The sequence below is a fragment of the Mobula birostris genome, chromosome 3 (genome assembly GCF_030028105.1).
Source record: "Mobula birostris isolate sMobBir1 chromosome 3, sMobBir1.hap1, whole genome shotgun sequence".
Classification (NCBI taxonomy): Eukaryota; Metazoa; Chordata; class Chondrichthyes; order Myliobatiformes; family Myliobatidae; genus Mobula; species Mobula birostris.
Window position 1 is genome coordinate 103878522 of NC_092372.1, and position 24549 is coordinate 103903070.

The following is a 24549-nucleotide window of genomic DNA, read 5'->3' on the forward strand; positions in this document are numbered from 1 at the left end:
TCTGCTCACACCATGTGACAAAGTTTCCTACCGTAGCCCTGTACTCAGCCTCATCTCTCTTGCTGGTGCATCCAACTATGGCAGAGTCATCCGAAAACTTCTGAAGATGATAAGACTCTGTGCAGTAGTTGAAGTCCGAGGTGTAAATGGTGAAGAGAAAGGGAGACAAGACAGTCCCCTGTGGAGCGCCAGTGCTGCTGATCACTCTGTCGGACACACAGTGTTGCAAGCACACGTACTGTGGTCTGCCAGTCAGGTAATCAAGAATCCATGATACCAGGGAAGCATCCACCTGCATCGCTGTCAGCTTCTTCCCCAGCAGAGCAGGGCGGATGGTGCTGAACGCACTGGAGAAGTCAAAAAACCTGACCCTCACAGTGCTCGCTGGCTTGTCCAGGTGGGCGTAGACACGGTTCAGCAGGTAGACGATGGCATCCTCAACTCCTAGTTGGGGCTGGTAGGCGAACTGGAGGGGATCTAAGTGTGGCCTGACCATAGGCCGGAGCAGCTCCAGAACAAGTCTCTCCAGGGTCTTCATGATGTGGGAGGTAAATGCCACCGGTCTGTAGTCATTGAGGCCGCTGGGGCGTGGCGTCTTCGGCACAGGGACGAGGCAGGACGTCTTCCACAGTGCAGGAACCTTCCGGAGCCTCAGGCTCAGATTGAATACATGGTGAAGTACTCCACATAACTGAGGGGCACAGGCTTTAAGCACCCTGGTACTGACACCATCCGGTCCTGCAGTCTTGCTTGGGTTGAAATGTGTCAGCTGTCTTCTCACCTGTTCAGCTGTGAAGCCCACCGTGGTTTCGTGTGTAAACTGTGTGTAAATTTTGACTGTAAAACAATAATCTGACTGGGAGGACCATTCTTGTTGCCAGCTGGTTTGAACTTAATGGCTTCTATTTAGTTCATTATTTACACCGGCCAATTTAGTAGGTAGGCAGCCATTGATCCCAGGGCATCATGGGTTTGCACTTCTGGTGGACTGTGTCCTCTCCAGGGCGCAAACCTGGGCCAGAAGATTGAAGAACCGGCTGTTGCCCATGTGCGGGTTCCTCCGCTCCACGTCACTGATGTAGTCCAAGGGAAGGGCAAATGCTGATACAACTTGGCACCAGTGTCGTCACAGAGGTTGCCAGAGTGAAGTTGTAAGCAACATCAAACTGCCTAAGGGAGCCCGACTCCGGATTTCTTCCTTGGGATTTACTCCTGAAGCCTTTCCCATGGGTGGGTATTGCCGCAAGGCAGCGGAGGTTTAAAATCAGAGTTTTAACTTCTCCAGCCAATTTAGTAGATTGACTAAAAAGCATCAAACTGTGTGATAGAAACTGCATCAATTGCTACCATTCTTCAGGCTTGGCCCTGGTACCGCTGTGCAAGATCTCCTGGTGTTTTGGAAATAATTGTCTGAAGAAACACTGCAAATTGTTCAGTATCAATTTAAATAAAATTTCTCAAATACAATGGAGAAGTCTGCATCCCTTTGGTTAAATTACTTCGCGCAGTCGGCTGCAAGATTTTTCAGTTTTTATTCTATATTACAAGTAAAATCAGTTCTTGTACAAACATCATTTTACTGAGTATTCTGATAACAGATACAGATAGTTATACCTTCTCTCATTTCAGCTGGCAGACATTGCCCATTACTTCAGCGATGGGATTATTAGATTGCAGCTAAAATTTATTTGGTCAATTTTCTGCTCAAATTTTGGAAGCTCTTATGTTCCCCTTGTAAAATCCAGACAAGGTCACCATGCTTTGGCTTACATCTACTTTCTGCGCTATTCTTGATATCTTCATTGTAAATCAGTAGTTTTGAGTAATGCCGTTTATCACACATTGATAATCATTCTTTCCCTGAGGGAGTTTTGAGTTCTTTCATATGCTTTGGCTACCCTTGAATAGATATGTGGTTAACCCGTTTACACTGATGAAAGATAGAATATTAAACACAGAACAGTACTAACCAATTCAAAGCAGTTCTCCGTACATAGAACTTAGACCATGAATGTATCTGTTTGACCCATTCGCAGAACTATTTGGTCTGCACAGATATTGCTATTATTTTCTCATGGTAGATCATCTAACACCATCAGCAATACTCCTTTACCTTTCTACCTCATAAACTCAAACAACAGGAATTCTGCAGATGCTGGAAATTCAAGCAACACACATCAAAGTTGCTGGTGAACGCAGCAGGCCAGGCAGCATCTCCAGGAAGAGGTGCAGTCGACGTTTCAGGCCGAGACCCTTCGTCAGGACTAACTGAAGGAAGAGTGAGTATGGGATTTGAAAGTTGGAGGGGGAGGGGGAGATCCAAAATGATAGGAGAAGACAGGAGGGGGAGGGATGGAGCCAAGAGCTGGACAGGTGATTGGAAAAAGGGGATACGAGAGGATCATGGGACAGGAGTCCAGGAAGAAAGACAAGGGGGGGGGGACCCAGAGGATGGGCAAAAGGTATATTCAGAGGGACAGAGGGAGAAAAAGGAGAGTGAGAGAAAGAATGTGTGCATAAAAATAAGTAACAGATGGGGTACGAGGGGGAGGTGGGGCCTAGCGGAAGTTAGAGAAGTCGATGTTCATGCCATCAGGTTGGAGGCTACCCAGACGGAATATAAGGTGTTGTTCCTCCAACCTGAGTGTGGCTTCATCTTTACAGTAGAGGAGGCCGTGGATAGACATGTCAGAATGGGAATGGGATGTGGAATTAAAATGTGTGGCCACTGGGAGATCCTGCTTTCTCTGGCGGACAGAGCGTAGATGTTCAGCAAAGCGGTCTCCCAGTCTGTGTCGGGTCTCGCCAATATATAAAAGGCCACATCGGGAGCACCGGACGCAGTATATCACCCCAGTCGACTCACAGGTGAAGTGTTGCCTCACCTGGAAGGACTGTTTGGGGCCCTGAATGGTGATCTGTTACTTATTTTTATGCACACATTCTTTCTCTCACTCTCCTTTTTCTCCTTCTGTCCCTCTGAATATACCTCTTGCCCGTCCTCTGGGTCCCCCCCCCCTGTTTTTCTTCCCGGACCTCCTGTCCCATGATCCTCTCGTATCCCCTTTTGCCAATCACCTGTCCAGCTCTTGGCTCCATCCCTCACCCTCCTGTCTTCTCCTATCATTTTGGATCTCCCCCTCCCCCTCCAACTTTCAAATCCCTTACTCACTCTTCCTTCAGTTAGTCCTGACGAAGGGTCTCGGCCTGAAACGTCTACTGCACCTCTTCCTAGAGATGCTGCCTGGCCTGCTGCGTTCACCAGCAACTTTGATGTGTGTTACCTCATAAACTAATGGATCTTCCTCCTCAAGACTTCCATGTTATTCTTCCCAAATATTCCACAAAATAGCAAGTTCCATACACTACTCTGCGCACTGTAGGCACAAGTATCTTCTAAGTTCTTCTCTGGAATTTTAAAAAATGGAATTCTTTCTTAAAAGATATGGATGTGTTTGAAGAAAAACCTATCATCTTAGTAAAAAGTCTCAGCAAGAGAAGTTAAAGCTTTTCTATTTAGTATTTGTCACCTTTTTCTCCAAATTATTTGAATGAATTTGGCATGAAAACCATTTTGGACAATATTGCTGAACAAGGTCAAATGTATTAATTGAGTACAAATAGGCAAGATTTCTGGCTGCAGTTTAGTTCAACCATGAAATTTTATTTGAGATAGTTGGGTGGGAAAATAAAGTTTTTTACAGGATCACACATTACAGGATTTTCATTTTTCTCAATAGTTGACATTGCATACCAGAAGCTGTAGGGGAGTTTAGGTTTAGGGGAGTAATGTAGTCTGACACCCCAGTAATCCATTATAGTTATATTCTGTAGGAAGATTGTCTGCTTATCTTCCTCAAAATATCTATTTCTCGGGAATGTTGCTCGATGTATCCCAATTAGCCCAGTGGGATCTTGGTATTTTTAAAAGAAGACATAATTGCCAACTAATGCATAAATTTATAAAGGAAAATTGCAGATGATTGGCAAAGGATCAACCGATTGACAATATGCAGTTTAAAGAAAAATATCTTTGTTATTTACACATTCATGGATGAGTGCAGCAAATACATATAATTAATTGCATTTCTCTTTGCCCCAATAAGACCAAACTTCAGTTCTCGGAATATGCCACTATATTAAAAAGCTCATGGCCACCAGTAAGGGAAGGGCTGTTGAGCTGCATTATCACTTACATCGTTTACATTCCCTTTTCTTTCAACTGCCTTTCATGTTTAACTGGATTTGCCCTCCCCCTTCTGAATCTGCTGTAAAGTTGAGCCTTCTATTATTTCTAATTTGGCTGCAGAATATTAGTGAGGGTTGAGGCTGATGTGAGTCACCGCTTCATTACATATTTACTTGCACCTTATTGGGCTTCATTTTTGTGCCGCAGCTTTTGCTATTAAACTAGATGCTGTTAAACTAGGGGTGGCACGGTTGCATAGTGGTTAGAACACCGCTTAGCAGTACAGGTGACCTGGGTTCAATTCCCGCTGCTGCCTGTAAGGCGCTTGTATGTTCTCCCTGTGACTACATGCGCTTCCTCAGGTGCTCTGCTTTCCTCCCACAGTCCAAAGACTTACCCACTGGTAGACTAATTGTTCATTATAAATTGTCCCGTGATTAGGCTAGGGTTAAATTGGGCATTACTGGGCGGTGTGGCTCTTATTCCTTGCAAGATTATCTGTAATGGTGTTCTATCATTTCATAATTTGTCAATACATTGAAGTGAAATGTAAGGAAAGCCAAGAGCAAAATTGCAGAATCCATTTATTTTAGTATCAGTTCATGCAAATCTGGGATTTATTTTACCTCTAAACAACTTGGCAGCTTTTGAGTTAACTATAATGCAAATTCCTGATGCAAGGGGCAAAAGAAAACAGGGACCTAGATGAGCCAAAGTGGATGTAGTCTGTAACTCGGTTTGATCTGCTGGGAGTTTTACTGATGTAGGCTTCTCTTGTCTTATGCTTGTTTGCACATCTGCAGGCAAGTACAAATTTAAGCATGTGACATCTGATTAGTACACATGTACCAAGCTGTAGGGAAAACTTGCCTTGTATGCAGATCAATTCGTTACAACAATGCATTGAGGTAGTGCGAAGTGAAACAATCACAGTGCAGAATGTAAGTGCAGTGCAGGTAGACAGTAAAGTACAAGGTCATACCGAGATAGATTGTGGAAATCCTTGGTAGCTCACCGTGAATTCATATTGCAGGTGTGGAGGCCCAGGAAGCGCTATGGTGTCCCACTAAGAACTGCACAGTGAATGCATTAACATTTCATTACCTAAAGTTTCATGGTACATGTTAGCCCTTGATCCCATTCTCTCTGGTTTCAGAGAAGAAATTGTTATGTTTAGTGAAGACCGACATGAGCTGTGTAAGGACACAATTGGCCCAATGGCTGTTTTCCAAACTGTAAATTTACACTGCTGCTGTGATTTTGTCAGTTCTGAGTACTATAGCATTGCAAGTTAACAGATTTAAGATAAATATGGGTAATCCATGATTGTAATAAATTTGTGATTGTGAGTTTAAAATTAAGATTTTCTCCAATTTAACTTTATCAGGATTAAAATCAATGATTTTAATTACAGGTTGAAACTCTGCTCATGTCCAAGTCCATTTAAACATCTCACCTATTTCCTGCATTTCCACCCATCTACTCCTGTATAAAAAGAGTGGAGTTCTCCTGGTCCTCACCTTCCACCTACCAAGTTCTACAGTCATGGAACACTGCAGACCAGAAACAGGCCCTTCAGCTCATCTAGTCCATGCTGAGCTATTAATTTGCACAGTCCTATCGACCTGAACTCATAAAGTCAGAGAACAATGGATCTTCTGTTGTAATTGTGCCAATACCAAAGAGATTCCACCAGTGTATTCCCTCCCTTTTCAATGTTTTGAAGAAATCACTCCCTTTGTGACTTGCTGGTCTGCTCTTGCATCCCCAGCTAATAGTCCTCAGGCTACATCACTTCCCCATGCAACTGCAAGAGATAAAAGAACTTTCACTTCTTCTCCCTGTACTATATAGTGACTCAAATAGTCTTTCAAAGTTAGGCTGAGATTCCTTTAAACTTCCTTCAACCCAAAGCAACAAAATGCTGGAGGAACTCAGCAGGCCAACTTCAGAGAACTCACTCTTTCTTTATTTGTGTATCAAGACTGGATATATTTTTCTTTTTCTGCCATACCTTTTCCTTTCATTGACATGGTCTTCCTTGTAGGCCAGATTGTTCAACATTAGCTTGGCCAACATAGACTTTACAATATCAGTAATATATTACACAGACAAAAGTGCTTATATGCCTTTTAGCAACCACCTTATTTTACACAATCAGAGAAATTCACAACCCTTCCTCACCATTTCTGCTTCTCAATTAAGTTGATTCTTTCTCAGTTCAGATCAGTGGTCTGAGAGGTAAAACACTGATTTTTCCAACATTTTCTGTTTTTTTTTAATTTCACATTTCCTGCATCTGCAGTTTTCATGATTTCCAAATCTGTCTGAACATTTAATGTTTACTCAAAGTGAAACCAATTAAGCACAGGAATAGTAATTTTTAACATGAATTTTAAACATGAGAAAATCTGCAAATGCTGGAAATCAAAGTAATGCACACAAAATGTTGGAGGAACTCAGCAGACCAGGAATCATCTATGGAAGTGTAAACTGTGGCTGCTTCAGGCCGAAAACCAGTCCTGATGAAGGGTCTCAGCCCAAAATGTTGACTGTTTACCCTTTTCCATAGATGCTGCTGAGTTCCTCCTGAATTTTAAACTTCGCTTTATTTGGTTGTGTGTGTGTGTGTGTGTGTATGTATGTATATATATATATAAAATTTATTATACACACACACACACAGTGGCATGCAAAAGTTTGGGCACCCCTGGTCAAAATTTCTTTTACTGTGAATTTAAGTGAGTAGAAGATGAATTGATCTCTAGAAGTCATAAAATAAAAGATGAAACATTCTTTTCAAAATTTTAAGTAATATTAGTGTATTATTTTTGTTTTGTACAATTTTAGAGTGGGGAAAAAAAGGAACAGAGCACCATGCAAAAGATTGGGCACCCCAAAATATTTGAGCTCTCAGATAACTTTTACCAAGTTCTCAGACCTTAAATAGCTTGTTAAGACTATGGCTTGTTCACAACCATTGTTAAGAAAGGCCAGGTGATGCAAATTTCAAAGCTTTATAAATACCCTGACTCCTCAAACCTTGTGCCAACAATCAGTAGCCATGGGCTCCTCTAAGCAACTGCCTAGCACTCTGAAAATTAAAATAAATGAAGCCCACAAAGCAGGAGAAGGCTGTAAGAAGATAGGAAAGTGTTTTCAGGTAGCTGTTTCCACAGTTTGTAATGTAATTAAGAAGTGACAGTTAACAGGAATGGTAGAGGTCAAGTTGAGGTCTGGAAGACCAGGAAAACTTTCCGAGAAAACTCGTAGGATTGCTAGAAAGGCAAATCAAAACCTCTGTTTGACTGCAGAAGACCTTCAGGAAGATTTAGCAGGCTCTGAAATGGTGGTCCACTGTTCTACTGTGCAGCGACACCTGCACAAATATGACCTTCATGGAAGAGTCATCAGAAGAAAACCTTTCCTGCGTCCTCACCACAAAATTCAGCGTCAGAAGTTTGCAAAGGAACATCTAAACAAGCCTGATGTATTTTGGAAACAAGTCCCGTGGATTGATGAAGTTAAAATAGAACTTCTTGGCTGCAATGAGCAAAGGTATGTTTGGAGAAAAAAGGGTGCAGAGTTTCATGATAAGAACACCTCTCCAACTGTTAAGCACGGGGGTGGATCGATCATGCTTTGGGCTTGTGTTGCAGCTAATGGCACGGGGAATATTTCACTGGTAGAGGGAAGAATGAATTCAATTAAATACCAACAAATTCTGGAAGCAAACATCACACTGTCTGTAAAAAAGCTGAAGATGAAAAGAGGATGGCTTCTACAACAGGATAATGATCCTAAACATACCTCAAAATCAACAATGGACCACCTCAAGAGGCACAAGCTGAAGGTTTTGCCATGGCCCTCACCTAAACATCATGGAAGATCTGTGGATAGATTTCAAAAGAGCAGTGCATGCAAGACAGCCCAAGAATCTCACAGAACTAGAAGCCTTTGCAAGAAAGAATGGGTGAAAGTCCCCCAAACAAGAATTGAAAGACTCTTAGCAGGCTACAGAAAGCGTTTACAAGCTGTGATACTTGCCAAAGGGGTGTTACTAAGTACTGATCATGCAGGGTGCCCAAACTTTTTCTTCGAGCCCTTTTCCTTTTTTTGTTATTTTGAAACTGTAAAAGATAGAAATAAAAAAGTAATCTTGTTTAAAATATTAAAGAAATGTGTCATCTTTAACTTTATGCCTCTTGGAAATCAGGTCATCTTTTACTCGCTTAGCTATTCACAGTAACAGAAGTTTTGACCAGTGGTGCCCAAACTTTTGCATGCCACTGTATATACCATATTGATTTTGAAGCTCCTGGTCCATCAGTGATTCCTGCCTTTGGGGGATGGGCAAGAGTAGAAGGCTATTACCTTACTCCATCTGATTTGCATCCTAGTTGACAATCTTTGTTGCTTTTTTACATTTGTGACCTTTATACCCCAGTTGATCGCCTAGGAACTGAAGAAAAGTAATTAATTCTTATTTTGTTCTCTCCCTTTAACTTCTTTATCTTTGGCTTTTTCACCTGGTCTGAGTTTTCATCTTTCCATGTTGGGTGATTAAATTTGTTTTGTAGCATTAGAAGTGAGATGTACAGGTATGTGAATGATGTGTTCCTACATGTAAGGAAGCTGTGAAATTCAATCTTCATTGGTCTTGCTGAATTATTTGGCTAGATATAATTTTTTTTTGTTAATGTAGTGAACTTACATTATTTGATTTATGTAAAATAAATAATTAACTTGGCTGGATTAGTAGGTACCACAGTTCTGTGCTGCTTATGCAAACTCTTTCATTGACAGACACACTCAGAAGAGAGACCATTCCAATGTGAGGAATGTAAGGCTTTGTTTCGAACTCCCTTCTCTCTGCAGAGGCATCTACTGATTCACAACAGTGAGCATTTCCTTTCACAGTATCTTTTCATGTTTTTTATACTTTTTTAATACTTGTAAAGATTAATAGTCGGCAAGTTCATTCAATTTTTGTATCAGTGTTTCTAACTACAATGCTCTAAAATCCCAAAGACATTTTCAATCATTTCTTAATGCAAGCTCTTTTGGTATTAACGTCGAGGATCTTTGAAACCAGGCCAATGTCTGGATTATGGTACCAGCTTCCTTGGAGCAAACTTGTGCTTTGGCTGTTGGTACAGTCACCCATGCCAAACTGGTCAAAGGCTAGAAGCCAGACTAAGAGTAATCCACTGGTCCTCCAGGTTTGGGGGTTCAGCTCAGGGCTCACGACCCTGACTGGTCAAAAATAATTCTTACAGAAACAGCTATGGAGAATCCTTCTTTTTCTGTGTGAGATGGTATAGACAGAGATGAAGGACCTTCACTGCTGCCCTAAATGCCAGTAGTGTGACAGGCAGTAAGTTAAGTAAGTTCCTTGGAGCAAAACTAGTTGCAATAGATATTACTCCTGACATCCAATGATTGAAATCCCATGCAAATTCATGTAATACCAAAAATTGTATTGGATAATTGATGCGCAAGACTTGGTGGGAAAAGGCCATTAAAAATAAACAAAATACCATAAGTATAATTTGTAAAATTGAAAGGCAGCAAAGTTGTACTAAATATGATAAACCTGCTTGGAGTACTGTTTACAGTCATAATATCCAGAACAATGTAGTGGAAAGTACATCATGTATTTACAAGAGTAATACACTGAAAGCTACTATTGGGGAAAATATAATGAGCAGGTTGCTTCTTTTCTACAAAGAATTTTTTTTTTTTTAGAAAAAAAGGAAAGATTTCCACAAGACCCAAGAGCAGAAGGAAAGATAATCAATGCAAAGAGTCACCATGTGATCACTGAAGCAATTAGGAAAATAAATATTCTTTACCCCAAGATGTGGTTTGCATACAACCATTTGACCACACTGTTGGTTAAAGCAAATTGTATGGCTGCCTTTAAAGGGAAGCCTGGTAACCATATGAGGAAAAGGGAATAAATTGTTATTCTGATAGCATTAGATGAGGAAGGAAGTGAGGAGGCTCAAACAGACAATGATATAAGATGTATTAATTAAGTCAAATGGGCTTCTCCCTCTATAAACTTTTAAAGTGGAGCCCACAAATGGTTCCAAAAATTAATTCTGACATTCAAACAGAATCATTCTGTTACTTGGAATGGGAAGTCTGTTTTGTTGGAGAGATAACAATAACAACTCATCCACTGTTAAATGCACTCAACATTCATTGTAGTCACGTAGATGCGCTAAACTACAGCTGAAATTTAATTCCATTTATTGAGCTGAATTTCAGAAGCAGAATTTAGTGTTCAGATGTTACCGTGTTGGCATGTGTAGTGTATACAGTGACAGCAAAGTTCTATTCCTCTGATTTGTAATTGTGATTTTAAACCATAGTCATCCGTTAATCTAAGAGCCTGTATGCTCTGTGGCTTAAAGGAGAGAGCTACATTCCTAGTTCAGGCAACTTTACGAGAAATAGACTAACTGGTTAGCCATCTCATTTGCTATTTGTGCTGATTCTGTTTGTATAAAATTGATAATCATTATATGGTTTCAGAAGTAATCCTTGTCTCTTCTTCACTTTTGAACATTTTTTTCTGGTTTATTTGTGATTTCATTATTTATTTAGTTTTCCCTGATTTCGCTTAGTTTTCATTTGTCATTAGTTCATTTGCTAATTTAGAAATTAGAAAGTCATAAATTATCCTTTTTGTTTTGGTCCAGGTGAACGCACCTTCAAATGTGATCACTGTGATGCAACATTCAAGAGGAAGGATACACTAAATGTCCACATTCAAGTGGTGCATGATGGGCACAAGAAATACAAATGTGATCTGTGTGACAAGGCCTTTGTCACTCCCTCTGTGCTGAAGAGTCATAAAAAGGTATGAGAGATTATTCTTTCATAAACAAAAGAAAAATTAAACCTTGAATGCTGGAAACCTCCAATTTCAGAAAAGTACTGGTAAGGCAGTAGCTGTAGCAAGATTACATTGACTTTCTGAGTGAGAATCCTTATTCTACTGCCTCTCTTTGAATATACCAGAATAATTATCTCTGAATGTTTGCAAACTCGCTCAAGTTTATGACACAGGAAACCATAATGTGTCCTGAAATCAATTAAATGTCCTTAATAATTTTCTGTTTCAAAGGTACTGTATCAAAGAAATTTCTTTTGTACCTTTTATTTGCTCAGATCCCATCATGATGACACATGATCGATCTACAAATTCCTTTGGAAATATAAAATTTGTTGCCATGTCAACAAATGTAATAACCAGTTTGTGCAAAATCCCAAAAATAGTTCTGATGATGCCATGGCACTGATTACATTTTATTCAAGAAAGGCTTAATTTCTTTCATGCTGTACTTAAAGATAAATTGTAGAGCACCTTGAAAATATTCAGCATCAGACTCAGATAAATCATGTCCAACAAGCATCACAGTATCTTTGAAGAGGTGGCTGAAGTAATGGACAAGTAAATACTTACATACAGGAGGTAGTTGATAAAAGCCCATCTTAGTTAAAGTTGAAACTCATGAAGTTGAAGGAGAATTGTTACTTTGATTATGAGACTGGCTGAATAGTAGAAGCCAGAGAACAGGAATAAAGGTCATGTTGCCAGGGCATGACTAACGTCTCACAAAGTCTTGTATTAAGACCACAACTTTTCATTGTATTTAAAAGTGATGATGCAGATAGAATTGAAAATCTCATTTAAAAGTTTAATGGTGTCAGTAAGAATAATCAGTAGTGTAAGCAGTGCAGATGGAAGCACTAAAATACAAAGAAATATGGCCAAGTGGTTAAGGTGTTCGTCTAGTGATTTGAAGGTCGCTAGTTCCAGCCTTGGCTGAGGCACTTAACCACACATTGCTCTGCGACGTCACTGGTGCCAGGCTGTATGAGTCCTAATGCCCTTCCCTTGGATAACATCGGTGGTGTGGAGAGGGGAGACTTGCAGCATGGGCAACTGCTGGTCTTCCATACAACCTTGCCCAGGCCGGTGCCCTGGAAACCTTCCAAGGCGCAAATCCATGGTCTCATGAGGTTAATGGATGCCTGTATTAACAAACAAGAGAAAATCTGCAGATACTGGAAATCCAAACAACACACACAAAATGCTTGAGGAACTCAGCAGGCCAGGCAGTATCTATGGAAAAGAGTACAGTTAATGTTTTGGGCTGAGACCCTTTGGCAGGATTGGAGAGAAAAAAGCTGAAGAGTAGAAATATTAATAGTTTTGGCAGGTGGACAAAGCTCTAGCAAATAGTTTTCAATACAAGCAAACTTAAGCTTATCAAATTCAGACTAAAAAGGGTGTATGTTTATGCAGGAATACGGGTTTGCTGCCATGCCATCTTTTTAATGATAATTCCTAATTTGCCACTGCCATGAACCACTGCTGACTTTGTAGGGAAGATATTCTCACAGTATAGTTATAGAGTAAATTGCAGGACATTTTTCCTCATGATGGTGATTGGAATGCCAATATATGTCCAAGTCTGGGTGCTGCGGACTGACTTGGAGGGAAGCTCACACTTGGTTTCTTATCCATATGGCTATTGTCCAGTCATTCTAGGAGATACAGATGAAGAGTTTCGGTTTTGAAAGAACCTTAAGTATGTACTTTGCAAATAACACTGAGTTATGACACTTCAGCAATGAAGAGTGGATATTTTGAATGGTCAATGTTGGGGTTCCAAACAAGTGACTGCTTTGTATGTATTTGATAGTTTTGAGCTTCATAAATGGCTTTTAGAGCTCCACTCATCCTAATACAGTACTACAGTACTATGCAAAAGTCTAAGGCACATATATATCGATCTATATATGTATGTGTGTATGCCTTTGCTCAGTACTGTGGTAATTTTATGTACAGACTGTACTACTGCTGCAAAAAAAATCATGACATATGTGAGTGATGATAAACCTGATTCTGATATGGGTTTCTATTGTGGACTGAGATTGGGAAGGGGGCAGAGAGAGGGGTATCATGATTGGGATTAGAGGAAGGGAGATGGGAGGGGAGCAGAAAGCACAAGGAAGACATTCTGTAATGATCAATAAACCAAATGTTTGGAATCAAATGACTGTGCCTAGTGTCCCAGGGCTAGCTGTGTCTATACCTTTGCCACCCTCAGCTCTTGGCACTCCTTCTCTGCCACCTGCCCCACACCCCTCCCACCATGCTCCATCCTTCCCATTTCCAACAAACTTCGCTCCTGCCAGATGTACAAACTCGCTCTCCACTCCACGTTAATGAACACAGTACTGTGCAAAAGTCTTAGGCACCCTAGCTATATATATATATGTGCGCCTAGGACTTTTGCACAGTATTGTATATGTGGAATTTATCATCAAACCTCTGAGCCTTGCATATGTTAAAAATGGTTTATGAAATACCAAAGTGAGCCATCCAGCAATGTCTACTATCTGATTGGCTGATCACAGTATATTTGTAGTTGAACCAATTATGTTACTTGTCAGTGGTGACACTGGATACTGATGTTGAATTATACTACACAACATATTGGATAGTCAGTGCATGACAAAGATTTCTTAGAAGATTCAAGTCTGACTGTTGCCCAGACTTTAGTGTCTTCAGGCATAAATGTAATTCCTGAAGATCTCTCAAAGAAAGTGGCCTCATTGCAGTCACTGATGAATATTTCCAAATTGGGAACAACCGAAGATATTTGGTAGCCTCCAACCTGATGGCATGAACATCGACGCTAATGCCCCACCTCCCCCTCGTATCCCATCTGTTATTTATTTTTATACACACATTCTTTCTCTCTCTCTCCTTGTTCTCCCTCTGTCTCTCTGACTATACCCCTTGCCCATCCTCTGGATTCACCCCCACCCCCCCGTCTTTCTTCCCGGACCTTCTGCCCCATGATCCTCTTGTATCCCTTTGGCCAATCACCTGTCCAGCTCTTGGCTCCATCCCTCCCCCTCCTGTCTTCTCCTATCATTTTGGATCTCCCCCTCCCCCTCCCACTTTCAAATCTCTTACTAACTCTTCCTTCAGTTAGTCCTGACGAAGGGTCTCGGCCTGAAACGTCGACTGTACCTCTTCCTAGAGATGCTGCCTGGCCTGCTGCGTTCACCAGCAACTTTGATGTGTGTTGCGAGGATATTTGGACCTAGGACGCTATTTTAAGGAACTCTTTAATCATTCTTTTGGAGTTAAGATGGTGAAGATCTGGTAGCAGTGGAGCTTCAAATAAGCAGACAACATAAAGAAAAAGAAGTTACAATACAACTGTATAAAGCTTTAGTTCATCTACAAACTAAGTACGATGAGTATTCTGGAAATTCACCATAAGAGAGATGTATTGACCATGGAGGTTGGGTGATTCAAATAAACTATAAAGGAATAATGGAGAGACTTGATTGAAGTTTTCAAGATGTTAAGGGGAGCTGATAGAGTAGTCAGAAAGAACTTATTTCTTCTGGTAGAAGAGCCTTGTGTAAAGATCAGAGTTATATAGAGCTTGGTGAGGTAAAAATTGTAGAAGTTGTTCATCAGGTGTACCTGGACTGGAATATATGAGTTCAGGGTGAGACTGGAAAAACTTGGATTGTTTTCTGAGGTTCAGGGTTGACATGACAGAAGTACATAACATTATGAGAGTCATGGACAGGGTAGATACTAGTGAAGGGCATAGCTTTAGAGTTGGTGAGCCGCAAGTTAAAGGAGATGTGCAAAGCAATTTTTTTTACACAGTAAGCGGTCGGTGCCTGGAACGTGCTTCCAGATTTAGTGATGTAAGCAAATATTCAGAGGTATTTGGACAGGTAAATGAGCAGGCAGGGAATGGAGGAATATGGATCATGTACAGGAGAATGGAGTTACATTAGCTTGGCATTAAGGTATGCCTGTGCTGTACTGTTCTATGTTCCATAAAGGGGCAGATAGATGCAAGCAGCTGCTTTGACCAATCATCAGTTAAGAGTATGTACAAGTCAAGCTTGTCAAAATTAATTTTAATCTACCTTCTCCATCATGTTGGTTGGAAAAGAAATTATTGCATTCTCTGCTGCTTTCTGTGATTGAAACAGCAGTTTGCCATTGACAATTCTGGTCAGATGGTAAAATTAGGGACGAAGCTAAGGGGATATGTTTGTGTAATTGGAGAAGAAGATGATAGGGATGATAATTATGTAGCCACCTGAACTGGAGGATTGGGATAGGCAAATGCAAGAGTGACTAAGTTGAGTTGGGAAAGAGTTGCTACCAGGGAAAAACTGATGAATCAAAGGGATGGTGTTTGGAATGTAATGTAGATGAGCTGCTTGGAGTTCATGTGGGGTTCAGAGCCTGGACTCTTCAGATTAATGTGGAGAAGACAGTATGCAGAGAAATGTAGAGATGCTGAAGCCTGTCCTACTGGAGGGTTGGTGAAGATTGTTGGTTGTGGGCTGGCAAGGTAATGATAGTGAAAGGGTGTAAAAAAAACTCATTCCCAAAACCACTTTATATTTGCTGTAATGAACTGAAAGGATTATTATATGAAGAATGGTATGATTCGATGTTCATCTGATACGGAATTTGTTTCAGAACTGTAATTGCATTACACTAGGGCATTTCCAAAGTGACATAAACTGGCTAAAAATTGCTGGTTACTGTCTCAGGTGCCTTTCATCCTTCTGCAGGTGATATAGATGGCATTATGGAATCTGTTTCTGGGCACTTGTTTCTTCAATGCTGCCATTTTCCTGTCAAGCTGCACTAGTTTTGACATGTTGTTATTGTAGCTGGTTTACACCTTTTGAGGTGGCCACTTTGTTAGGTGCTGCTGTACATTAATGCAAATATCTAATCAGCCAAACATATGACATTACCTCAATGCATAAAAGCATGCAAACATGGTCAAGAGGTTCACACCGAATATCAGAATGGGGAAAGATAGGGATCGAAGTGACTTCGACTGTCTCTAGAGTTTACAGAGAATGTTGTGATAAACAAAAAAAAAAAAATCCAGTGAGCAGCAGTTCTGTGGGTGAAAATGCCTTAATAATAGAGCGGTCAGAAGAGAATGGCCAGACTGATTCAAGCTAACAAGAAGGTGTCAGTAACTCAAATACATTACAAGAATGGTGTGCAGGAGCATCTCTGAACATGTCGAACCTTGAGGTGAATGGACTGACTCAGTTGAAGACCAGGAGAATATTCTCGGTATGTAACAAAGTGGCCACTGAGTGTATTTTCCGGCTGTCCCACTGATTCAAGCACATTCTCATATCATACCTCATCCCCACTTGCACTAGGCTTGTCTATAGCTAGAAACCTGACCGGTTAAATGACGCTCGAGATCAGAGAAGACAAACATTGGGGTTCAAAAGGCATTAAAGGAATTTTATTGATGTGCATGAGGAAGTAGGGATATTTATTCTGAACTTCAGCAAAACTCTGCTGATACCCCTTAACAGCTGCTGCTGTTTCTGTGTGGTCCGGAATCTCCAGAGGAGAAGGCCCCGAATCCTCGGCTTTGCTTGTTTCGGCAGCCGGGATGAGGTTGAAGGCGCTCGGCAGAGGATGGCGCTCAGGAGGCTGTATCGGAGGGGCTGGTCAGAGGCTCAAAGTTTTCGGATGGACGGACTCAGTGTTAGCTGTTGGGTGCTTCCAATGCATCGGCAGTTGTCGGTGCCTGGAGGTTTATGGCAGGGAGTTTCTCCCTTTACCGCCTTCTGTCGGGGACTCGGGAGTCGATCGACTCGGGACTTTGAGAATTTTTTTTAACCGTGCCCATGGTCTGTTCTTTATCAAATTATGGTATTGCTTTGCACTGCTGTAACTATATGTTATAATTATGTGGTTCTGTCAGTGTTAGTCTTTGTTTTGTCCTGTTTTTCTGTGATATCACTCTGGAGAAACATTGTATCATTTCTTAATGCATGCATGCATTTCTAAATGACAATAATCGAGGACAGAGTGTTCTCATAATCTAGTCTCACCCATTCTCTATTCTATGCAGTCCAGTCAAACAGAAGGCTCCACATAGGAATTAACAACACAAGCAGTGAGATGTTTTCTTCTGTTTCTGCTGTATTTTGTTGGGATTGTGGACAACATACTTATACTTGTGTTCTGTGGTTCTGAACTGACTGATATGGTGATTTGGGACTCATGGATTCTGCCACCAGAGTGTCAAACGATGCTGGATGGGGTGGGCAGGTGGCGTGATCCTTCTGCATTTTAGGCTGGACCTTCATGTTCTCCTGATATGTGTTCTTGAAGTCTTCAATGCCATTCAGAATGCTAATTTTCTACTTTGAGCAGCCAAGGACCAGGGATTCCCTTGAATTAATGCGGGGATGTTCACTTTTTAAGGTCTTGATAATAGTGTTGAATCTTTTCCTCTGTGCAGCTGTAATCTCTTGCTGTACCAGAGCCCAGCACACGGCATGTCTGATTTGGGATCTGGTATTAGGTGTGTATGAATTATCTTGCCTATTGATTGCAATTACAGTCTCAATGTGGAAACACTGGTCAGAGAGAACATTGACACTGGTTTGCTTATCCCTCCACGGATTTGGAGGATTCATGGATATGCACAAAAGAATAGTTTTGTTTTAAGTCACAGTCTTGTGTCTCTCTAATGCTTGACATGCCTGATGCAGGTTATTCCTATCTTAGAAGCATATAGGAGGGTTGGGATCATTGCTTCCTGGTGAAATACAAACTACATGCTGGATTTTTGTGCTTGATCGTTAGCTGCCCTTTTCTTCAGCTGCAGAAGGCTATGCTGGTACACCAAAGCTGATAGCAAACTTCATCACTGATGTCGTCATTTATTGAAACATGATTCCTGAGATATCGGATCCTAGTTCATGTTTTCCAGGGTCTTATCATGAAAACTGTTTAATGGTGATGTTGCACAGCAGGGCAGACTGGTGGGGGATTGATCTTGTGTTGTTGATGCTAAATGTGGGGTGCATGTCGGGCTTCATGCTTCAATGAATGAGTGAAAGCTGACGTGGTACTCAGCCTCTGAATTAAGAGATATGCAATTATTGGCTGGCAGTAGGCTTAAAAAAGGAGCCAAAAAAGGGCTGTTGAGCTTTACCTTGAAGTCCACAGTTTACAAGCGGATTTTAATCAGGACTTGGGCCTCAATATTATTTCTCCAGATCTTTGCTCATATGAATGGGCACCTGTGCTATAAGAAAGGAATCCATTTAAATTGCCCAAGTAAACATTCAAATAGGATTAATTGACCCTAAGTGTGCACAATTTAAATTTAAATGTACTTTAGTGATAACTGTTCTAATACATGCCTTGAAAATTTTTTGCATTAAAACTGAGAGATTCTCCATGTTTGTTTTGACCTCTCAGACGCTTGATCTTTGCCTGGTGCTTGTGTATTTTAATCACAATGATCTGTCAACTTCAAAATTGAACTTCCGAGTTATTTTACGCTAATGAATCTCCTTCAAGGGATTCCAAGAAGATGGAAAAAGGTGAACAAAATGTGAAATTGCTTCAGAGAGATTGTAAATGTCCTGCTGAGAAATAAAATTAAAAATTGCAAAAGTGAAAAAGAAGAAACTAGTGTGTCAAACACTTCATACCTGTGCATGCTTTAAAAATGGCTTGAGACGGAATGAAGAGAGCGTTCAGTGCCTCAATTGTGTCAACAATTCTTCAGATTAAAAGCTTTAATTTTGTTTTCTTTAATATCTGCATGTTTCAAATGAAGTTGAAAGTTTCAATCAGAAGTACAGCAGTTCTTTAGACCATAAGACCATAAGATATAGGAGCAGCATTAGACCATTTGGCCCATTGAGTCTGCTCCATCATTTCATCACAGCTGATGCATTTTCCCTGTCAACCCCAGTATCCTGCCTTCTCCCCGAATCCTTTCATGCTCTAACCAATCAAGAATCTATCAACCTCTGCCATAAATGTACATAAAGACTTGGCCTCCACAGCTGCCTGTGTCAAAGAATTCTGCAAATTCACCACTCTCTGACTAAAGAAATTCCTCCTCATCTCCGTTCTAAAAGGACATCCCTCACCTCAGTTCTGAGGCTGTGTTCTCTGGTCTTAGACTCTCCCACCATAGGAAACATCCTCTCCACATCCACGCTATCGAGGCCTTTCACCATTCGATAGGTTTCAATGAGGTCACCCCTCATTCTTCTGAATTCCAGTGAATACAGGCCCAGAGTCATCCAGTGTTCTTCATATGACAAGCCATTCAATCCTGGAATCATTTTAGTGAACCTTCTTTGAACCCTGTCCAGTTTCAGCACATCCTTTCTAAGATAAGGGGCCCAAACCTGCTCACAGTACTCCAAGTGCTGCCTCACCAGTGCTTTATAAAGTTTCAGCATTTCATTCTTGCTTTTATATTCTAGTCCTCTTGGAATCAATGCAACATTGCATTTGCCTTCCTCACCACAGACTCAATCTGCAAATTAACCTTTAGGAAATCCTGCACAAGGACTCCCAAGTCCTTTCGCACCTCAATTTTTTGTATTTTCTCTCTATTTTAGAAAATAGTCAACCCTTTCATTTCTTCTACCTAAGGACATGACCATACAGTTTGGACAACTGTATATCATCTGCCACTTCTCTGCCTATTCTCCTAATCTGTCTAGGTCCTTCTGTGGCTTCTCTACTTCCTCAAAACTATGTGCCTCTCCATCTATCTTCATATCATTTGAATACTTTTCAACAAACCTACCAATTCCATCATCAAATCATTGACATATAAAAGAACACAGGCCCCTGTGGAACACCACTAGTCTCTGGCAGCCAATCAGAAAAGGCCCCTTTTATTCCCACTCTTTGCCTATTCCCACTTTTTGTCCCACTCCTGTCTCTATTATCCCCTTTTTCATCCTGTCCTGGAGGAAGTTGATCTAAAAATAACTCACACAGTTATTTCATTGATAAATAACTGAAGTTATAGAACCTGCTGAAGAAAATGAGAAATATCTCATTTTCTGAGCTGTATGAACAGTTAATATGTAGTGTTTTAAAAACTCCAAAAATAGAGAAAGATTCTGTGGTATCCATTGTTAAGGTGTTGTTTGCTGATATGCACTGGATGCTGATTGTGGACTTCAGGAAGGGTAAGACGAAGGAACACATACTAATCCTCATAGAGGGATCAGAAGTGGAGAGAGTGAGCAGTTTTGGGTTCATGGGTGTCAAGATCTCTGAGGACCTTACCTGGTCCCAACATATCAATGCAGTGTCTTCAAGGAGCGGTGTCTCAGAAAGGCAGTGTCCATTATAGAAACATAGAAACAAAGAAAATAGGTGCAGGAGTAGGCCATTCGGCCCTTCGAGCCTGCACCGCCATTTATTATGATCATGGCTGATCATCCAACTCAGAACACCGCCCCAGCCTTCCCTCCATACCCCCTGACCCCCGTAGCCACGAGGGCCATATCTAACTCCCTCTTAAATATAGCCAATGAACTGGCCTCAACTGGTTCCTGTGGCAGAGAATTCCACAGATTCACCACCCTCTGCGTGAAGAAGTTTTTCCTAATCTCGGTCCTAAAAGGCTTCCCCTCTATCCTCAAACTGTGACCCCTCATTCTGGACTTCCCCAACATCGGGAACAATCTTCCTGCATCTAGCCTGTCCAATCCCTTTAGGATCTTATACGTTTCAATCAGATCCCCCATCAATCTTCTAAATTCCAACGAGTACAAGCCCAGTTCATCCAGTCTTTCTTCATATGAAAGTCCTGCCATCCCAGGAATCAATCTGGTGAACCTTCTCTGTACTCCCTCTATGGCAAGGATGTCTTTCCTCAGATTAGGGGACCAAAACTGCACACAATACTCCAGGTGTGGTCTCACCAAGGCCTTGTACAACTGCAGTAGTACCTCCCTGCTCCTGTACTCAAATCCTCTCGCTATAAATGCCAGCATACCATTCGCCTTTTTCACCGCCTGCTGTACCTGCATGCCCACTTTCAATGACTGGTGTATAATGACACCCAGGTCACGTTGCACCTCCCCTTTTCCTAATCGGCCACCATTCAGATAATAATCTGTTTTCCTATTTTTGCCACCAAAGTGGATAACTTCACATTTATCCACATTAAATTGCATCTGCCATGAATTTGCCCACTCACCCAACCTATCCAAGTCACCCTGCATCCTCTTAGCATCCTCCTCACAGCTAACACTGCCACCCAGCTTCGTGTCATCCGCAAATTTGGAGATGCTGCATTTATTTCCCTCATCCAAGTCATTAATATATATTGTAAACAACTGGGGTCCCAGCACTGAGCCTTGCGGTACCCCACTAGTCACCGCCTGCCATTCTGAAAAGGTCCCGTTTATTCCCACTCTTTGCTTCCTGTCTGCTAACCAACTTTCCACCCACACCAATACCTTACCCCCAATACCGTGTGCTTTAAGTTTGCACACCAATCTCCTGTGTGGGACCTTGTCAAAAGCCTTCTGAAAATCCAAATATACCACATCCACTGGTTCTCCCCTATCCACTCTACTAGTTACATCCTCAAAAAATTCTATGAGATTCGTCAGACATGATTTTCCTTTCACAAATCCATGCTGACTTTGTCCGATCATTTCACCGCTTTCCAAATGTGCTGTTATCACATCCTTGATAACTGACTCCAGCAGTTTCCCCACCACCGACGTTAGGCTAACCGGTCTATAATTCCCCGATTTCTCTCTCCCTCCTTTTTCAAAAAGTGGAGTTACATTAGCCACCCTCCAATCCTCAGGAACTGGTCCAGAATCTAACGAGTTTTGAAAAATTATCACTAATGCATCCACTATTTCTTGGACTACTTCCTTAAGCACCCTGGGATGCAGACCATCTGGCCCTGGGGATTTATCTGCCTTCAATCCCTTCAATTTACCTGACACCACTTCCCTACTAACATGTATTTCGCTCAGTTCCTCCATCTCACTGGACCCTCTGTCCCCTACTATTTCTGGAAGATTATTTATGTCCTCCTTAGTGAAGACAGAACCAAAGTAATTATTCAATTGGTCTGCCATGTCCTTGCTCCCCATAATCAATTCACCTGTTTCTGCCTGCAGGGGACCTATATTTGTCTTTACCAGTCTTTTCCTTTTTACATATCTATAAAAGCTTTTACAGTCCGTTTTTATGTTGCTTGCCAGTTTTCTCTCATAATCCTTTTTCCCCTTCCTAATTAAGCCCTTTGTCCTCCTCTGCTGAACTCTGAATTTCTCCCAGTCCTCAGGTGAGCCACTTTCTCTGGCTAATTTGTATGCTGCTTCTTTGGAATTGATACTATCCCTAATTTCTCTTGTCAGCCACGGGTGCACTACCTTCCTTGATTTATTCTTTTGCCAAACTGGGACGAACATTTGTTGCAGTTCATCCATGCAACCTTTAAATGCTTGCCATTGCATATCCACCGTCAATCCTTTAAGTGTCATTTGCCAGTCTATCTTAGCTAATTCACGTCTCATACCTTCAAAGTTACCCCTCTTTAAGTTCAGAACCTTTGTTTTTGAATTAACTATGTCACTCTCCATCTTAATGAAGAATTCCACCATATTATGGTCACTCTTACCCAAGGGGCCTCTCACGACAAGATCGCTAATTAACCCTTCCTCATTGCTCAAAACCCAGTCCAGAATAGCCTGCTCTCTAGTTGGTTCCTCGACATGTTGGTTCAAAAAACCATCCCGCATACATTCCAAGAAATCCTCTTCCTCAGCACCTTTACCAATTTGGTTCACCCAATCTACATGTAGATTGAAGTCACCCATTATAACTGCTGTTCCTTTATTGCACACATTTCTAATTTCCTGTTTAATACCATCTCCGACCTCACTACTACTGTTAGGTGGCCTGTACACAACTCCCACCAGCGTCTTCTGCCCCTTAGTGTTACGCAGCTCTACCCATATCGATTCCACATCTTCCCGGCTTATGTCCTTCCTTTCTATTGCGTTAATCTCTTCTTTAACCAGCAACGCAACCCCACCTCCCCTTCCTTCATGTCTATCCCTCCTGAATATTGAATATCCCTGAACGTTGAGCTCCCATCCCTGGTCACCCTGGAGCCATGTCTCTGTGATCCCAACTATATCATAATCATTAATAACAATCTGCACTTTCAATTCATCCACCTTATTACAAATGCTCCTTGCATTGACACACAAAGCCTTCAGGCGGTCTTTTACAACTCTCTTAGCCCTTATACAATTATGCTGAAAAGTGGCCCTTTTTAATGCTTGCCCTGGATTTGTCGGCCTGCCACTTTTACTTTTCTCCATAGTACTTTTTGTTTCTACCCTCACTTTATTATTAAGTACCTCCAGCATCCAGGGCATGCCCTTTTCTCACTGTCACCATCAGGTAGGAGATACAGAAGCCTGAAGGCACACACTCAGTGATTCAGGAACAGCTTCTTCCCCTCTGCCATCCGATTCCTAAATGGTCATTGAACTCTTGAACACTACCTCACTTTTTAAATATATTATTTCTGTTTTGTGCACAATTTTTAATATATTCAATATACGTATACTGTAATTTATTTACTTATTATTATTTTATTATTTTCTTCTTCCTCTATATTATGGATTGCATTGAACTGCTGCTGCTAAGTTAACAAATTTCATGACACATGCCAGTGATAATAAACCTGATTCTGATGCGTAAACAGGCAGGGAATGAGGGATATCAATCACGTGCAGGCAGATGGGAGTAGTTATATCAATGCTGATATAGTGGACCAAAGACTCTGTTCGCTTGCTGTATTGATTTGTTTTTCTTTGATGTTCTGTGGGTGCACTTTTGCAAATTAAGTTGGTGAAAATGTTCAGTTTGTACAGAGTTGGCAATGGCTGCAAGTAAATGTGGTGGGCAGAGCATCCATCAACATGCATTTTCACTCTAAACTGCCTAGACATATTAGCTCAGTGGCAGGAAGAGCTGGCTTTCAGTGTAATTTAAAGGGATTGTTAGTCAACTACAGATTAGTTCCCCTGATTTCTAACATCTCTTGCAGTCATTGTTGATATTCAGAACTCTTTCAAGTTATATGTCTGAAGGGACTGGCGTGTCAGTTGCTGACTTGATACCTTCTGTCCATTAGTAGTTCCTAGAAATGACGATGTTATTAGGTATTCCCCTTGTGGTACATCACTGTCTTTAAATAAGCAGAGATCACACAGGTGAAGAGGACATCTGCAATTTACTTCCCTGAGGAACAAAGTACGAGTTGTTTCCTGTTCAACAGCAGAAAACTTGCTGTTATGTCCACAATGTCACCTTGGAGTAGAACATGCAACAATAAAGCACAGTACAGGCTTTTTCTCTCCAGTCCTGCTGAAGGGTTTCAGCTTGAAATGTCAACTGTACTTTTCTTCCATAAATGCTGCCT

The 24549-nt window shown here is 41.2% G+C and overlaps 1 protein-coding gene across 3 annotated transcripts in view; it reads left to right on the forward strand.

The window, feature by feature from the left end:
* The window catches only part of prdm5 (PR domain containing 5), a 337650-nt gene that overhangs the window by 168043 nt on the left and 145058 nt on the right, over window positions 1-24549 (forward strand). For all 3 annotated transcript variants that reach the window (XR_011885260.1, XM_072251928.1, XM_072251929.1), the window contains 2 exons: window positions 8996-9089; window positions 10900-11060. Coding sequence is in view for 2 of the 3 variants with exons in the window: in XM_072251928.1 (XP_072108029.1) it covers window positions 8996-9089; window positions 10900-11060 (255 nt within the window). In the remaining variant the exon portion in view is untranslated. The remainder of the gene's footprint in view (window positions 1-8995; window positions 9090-10899; window positions 11061-24549) is intronic.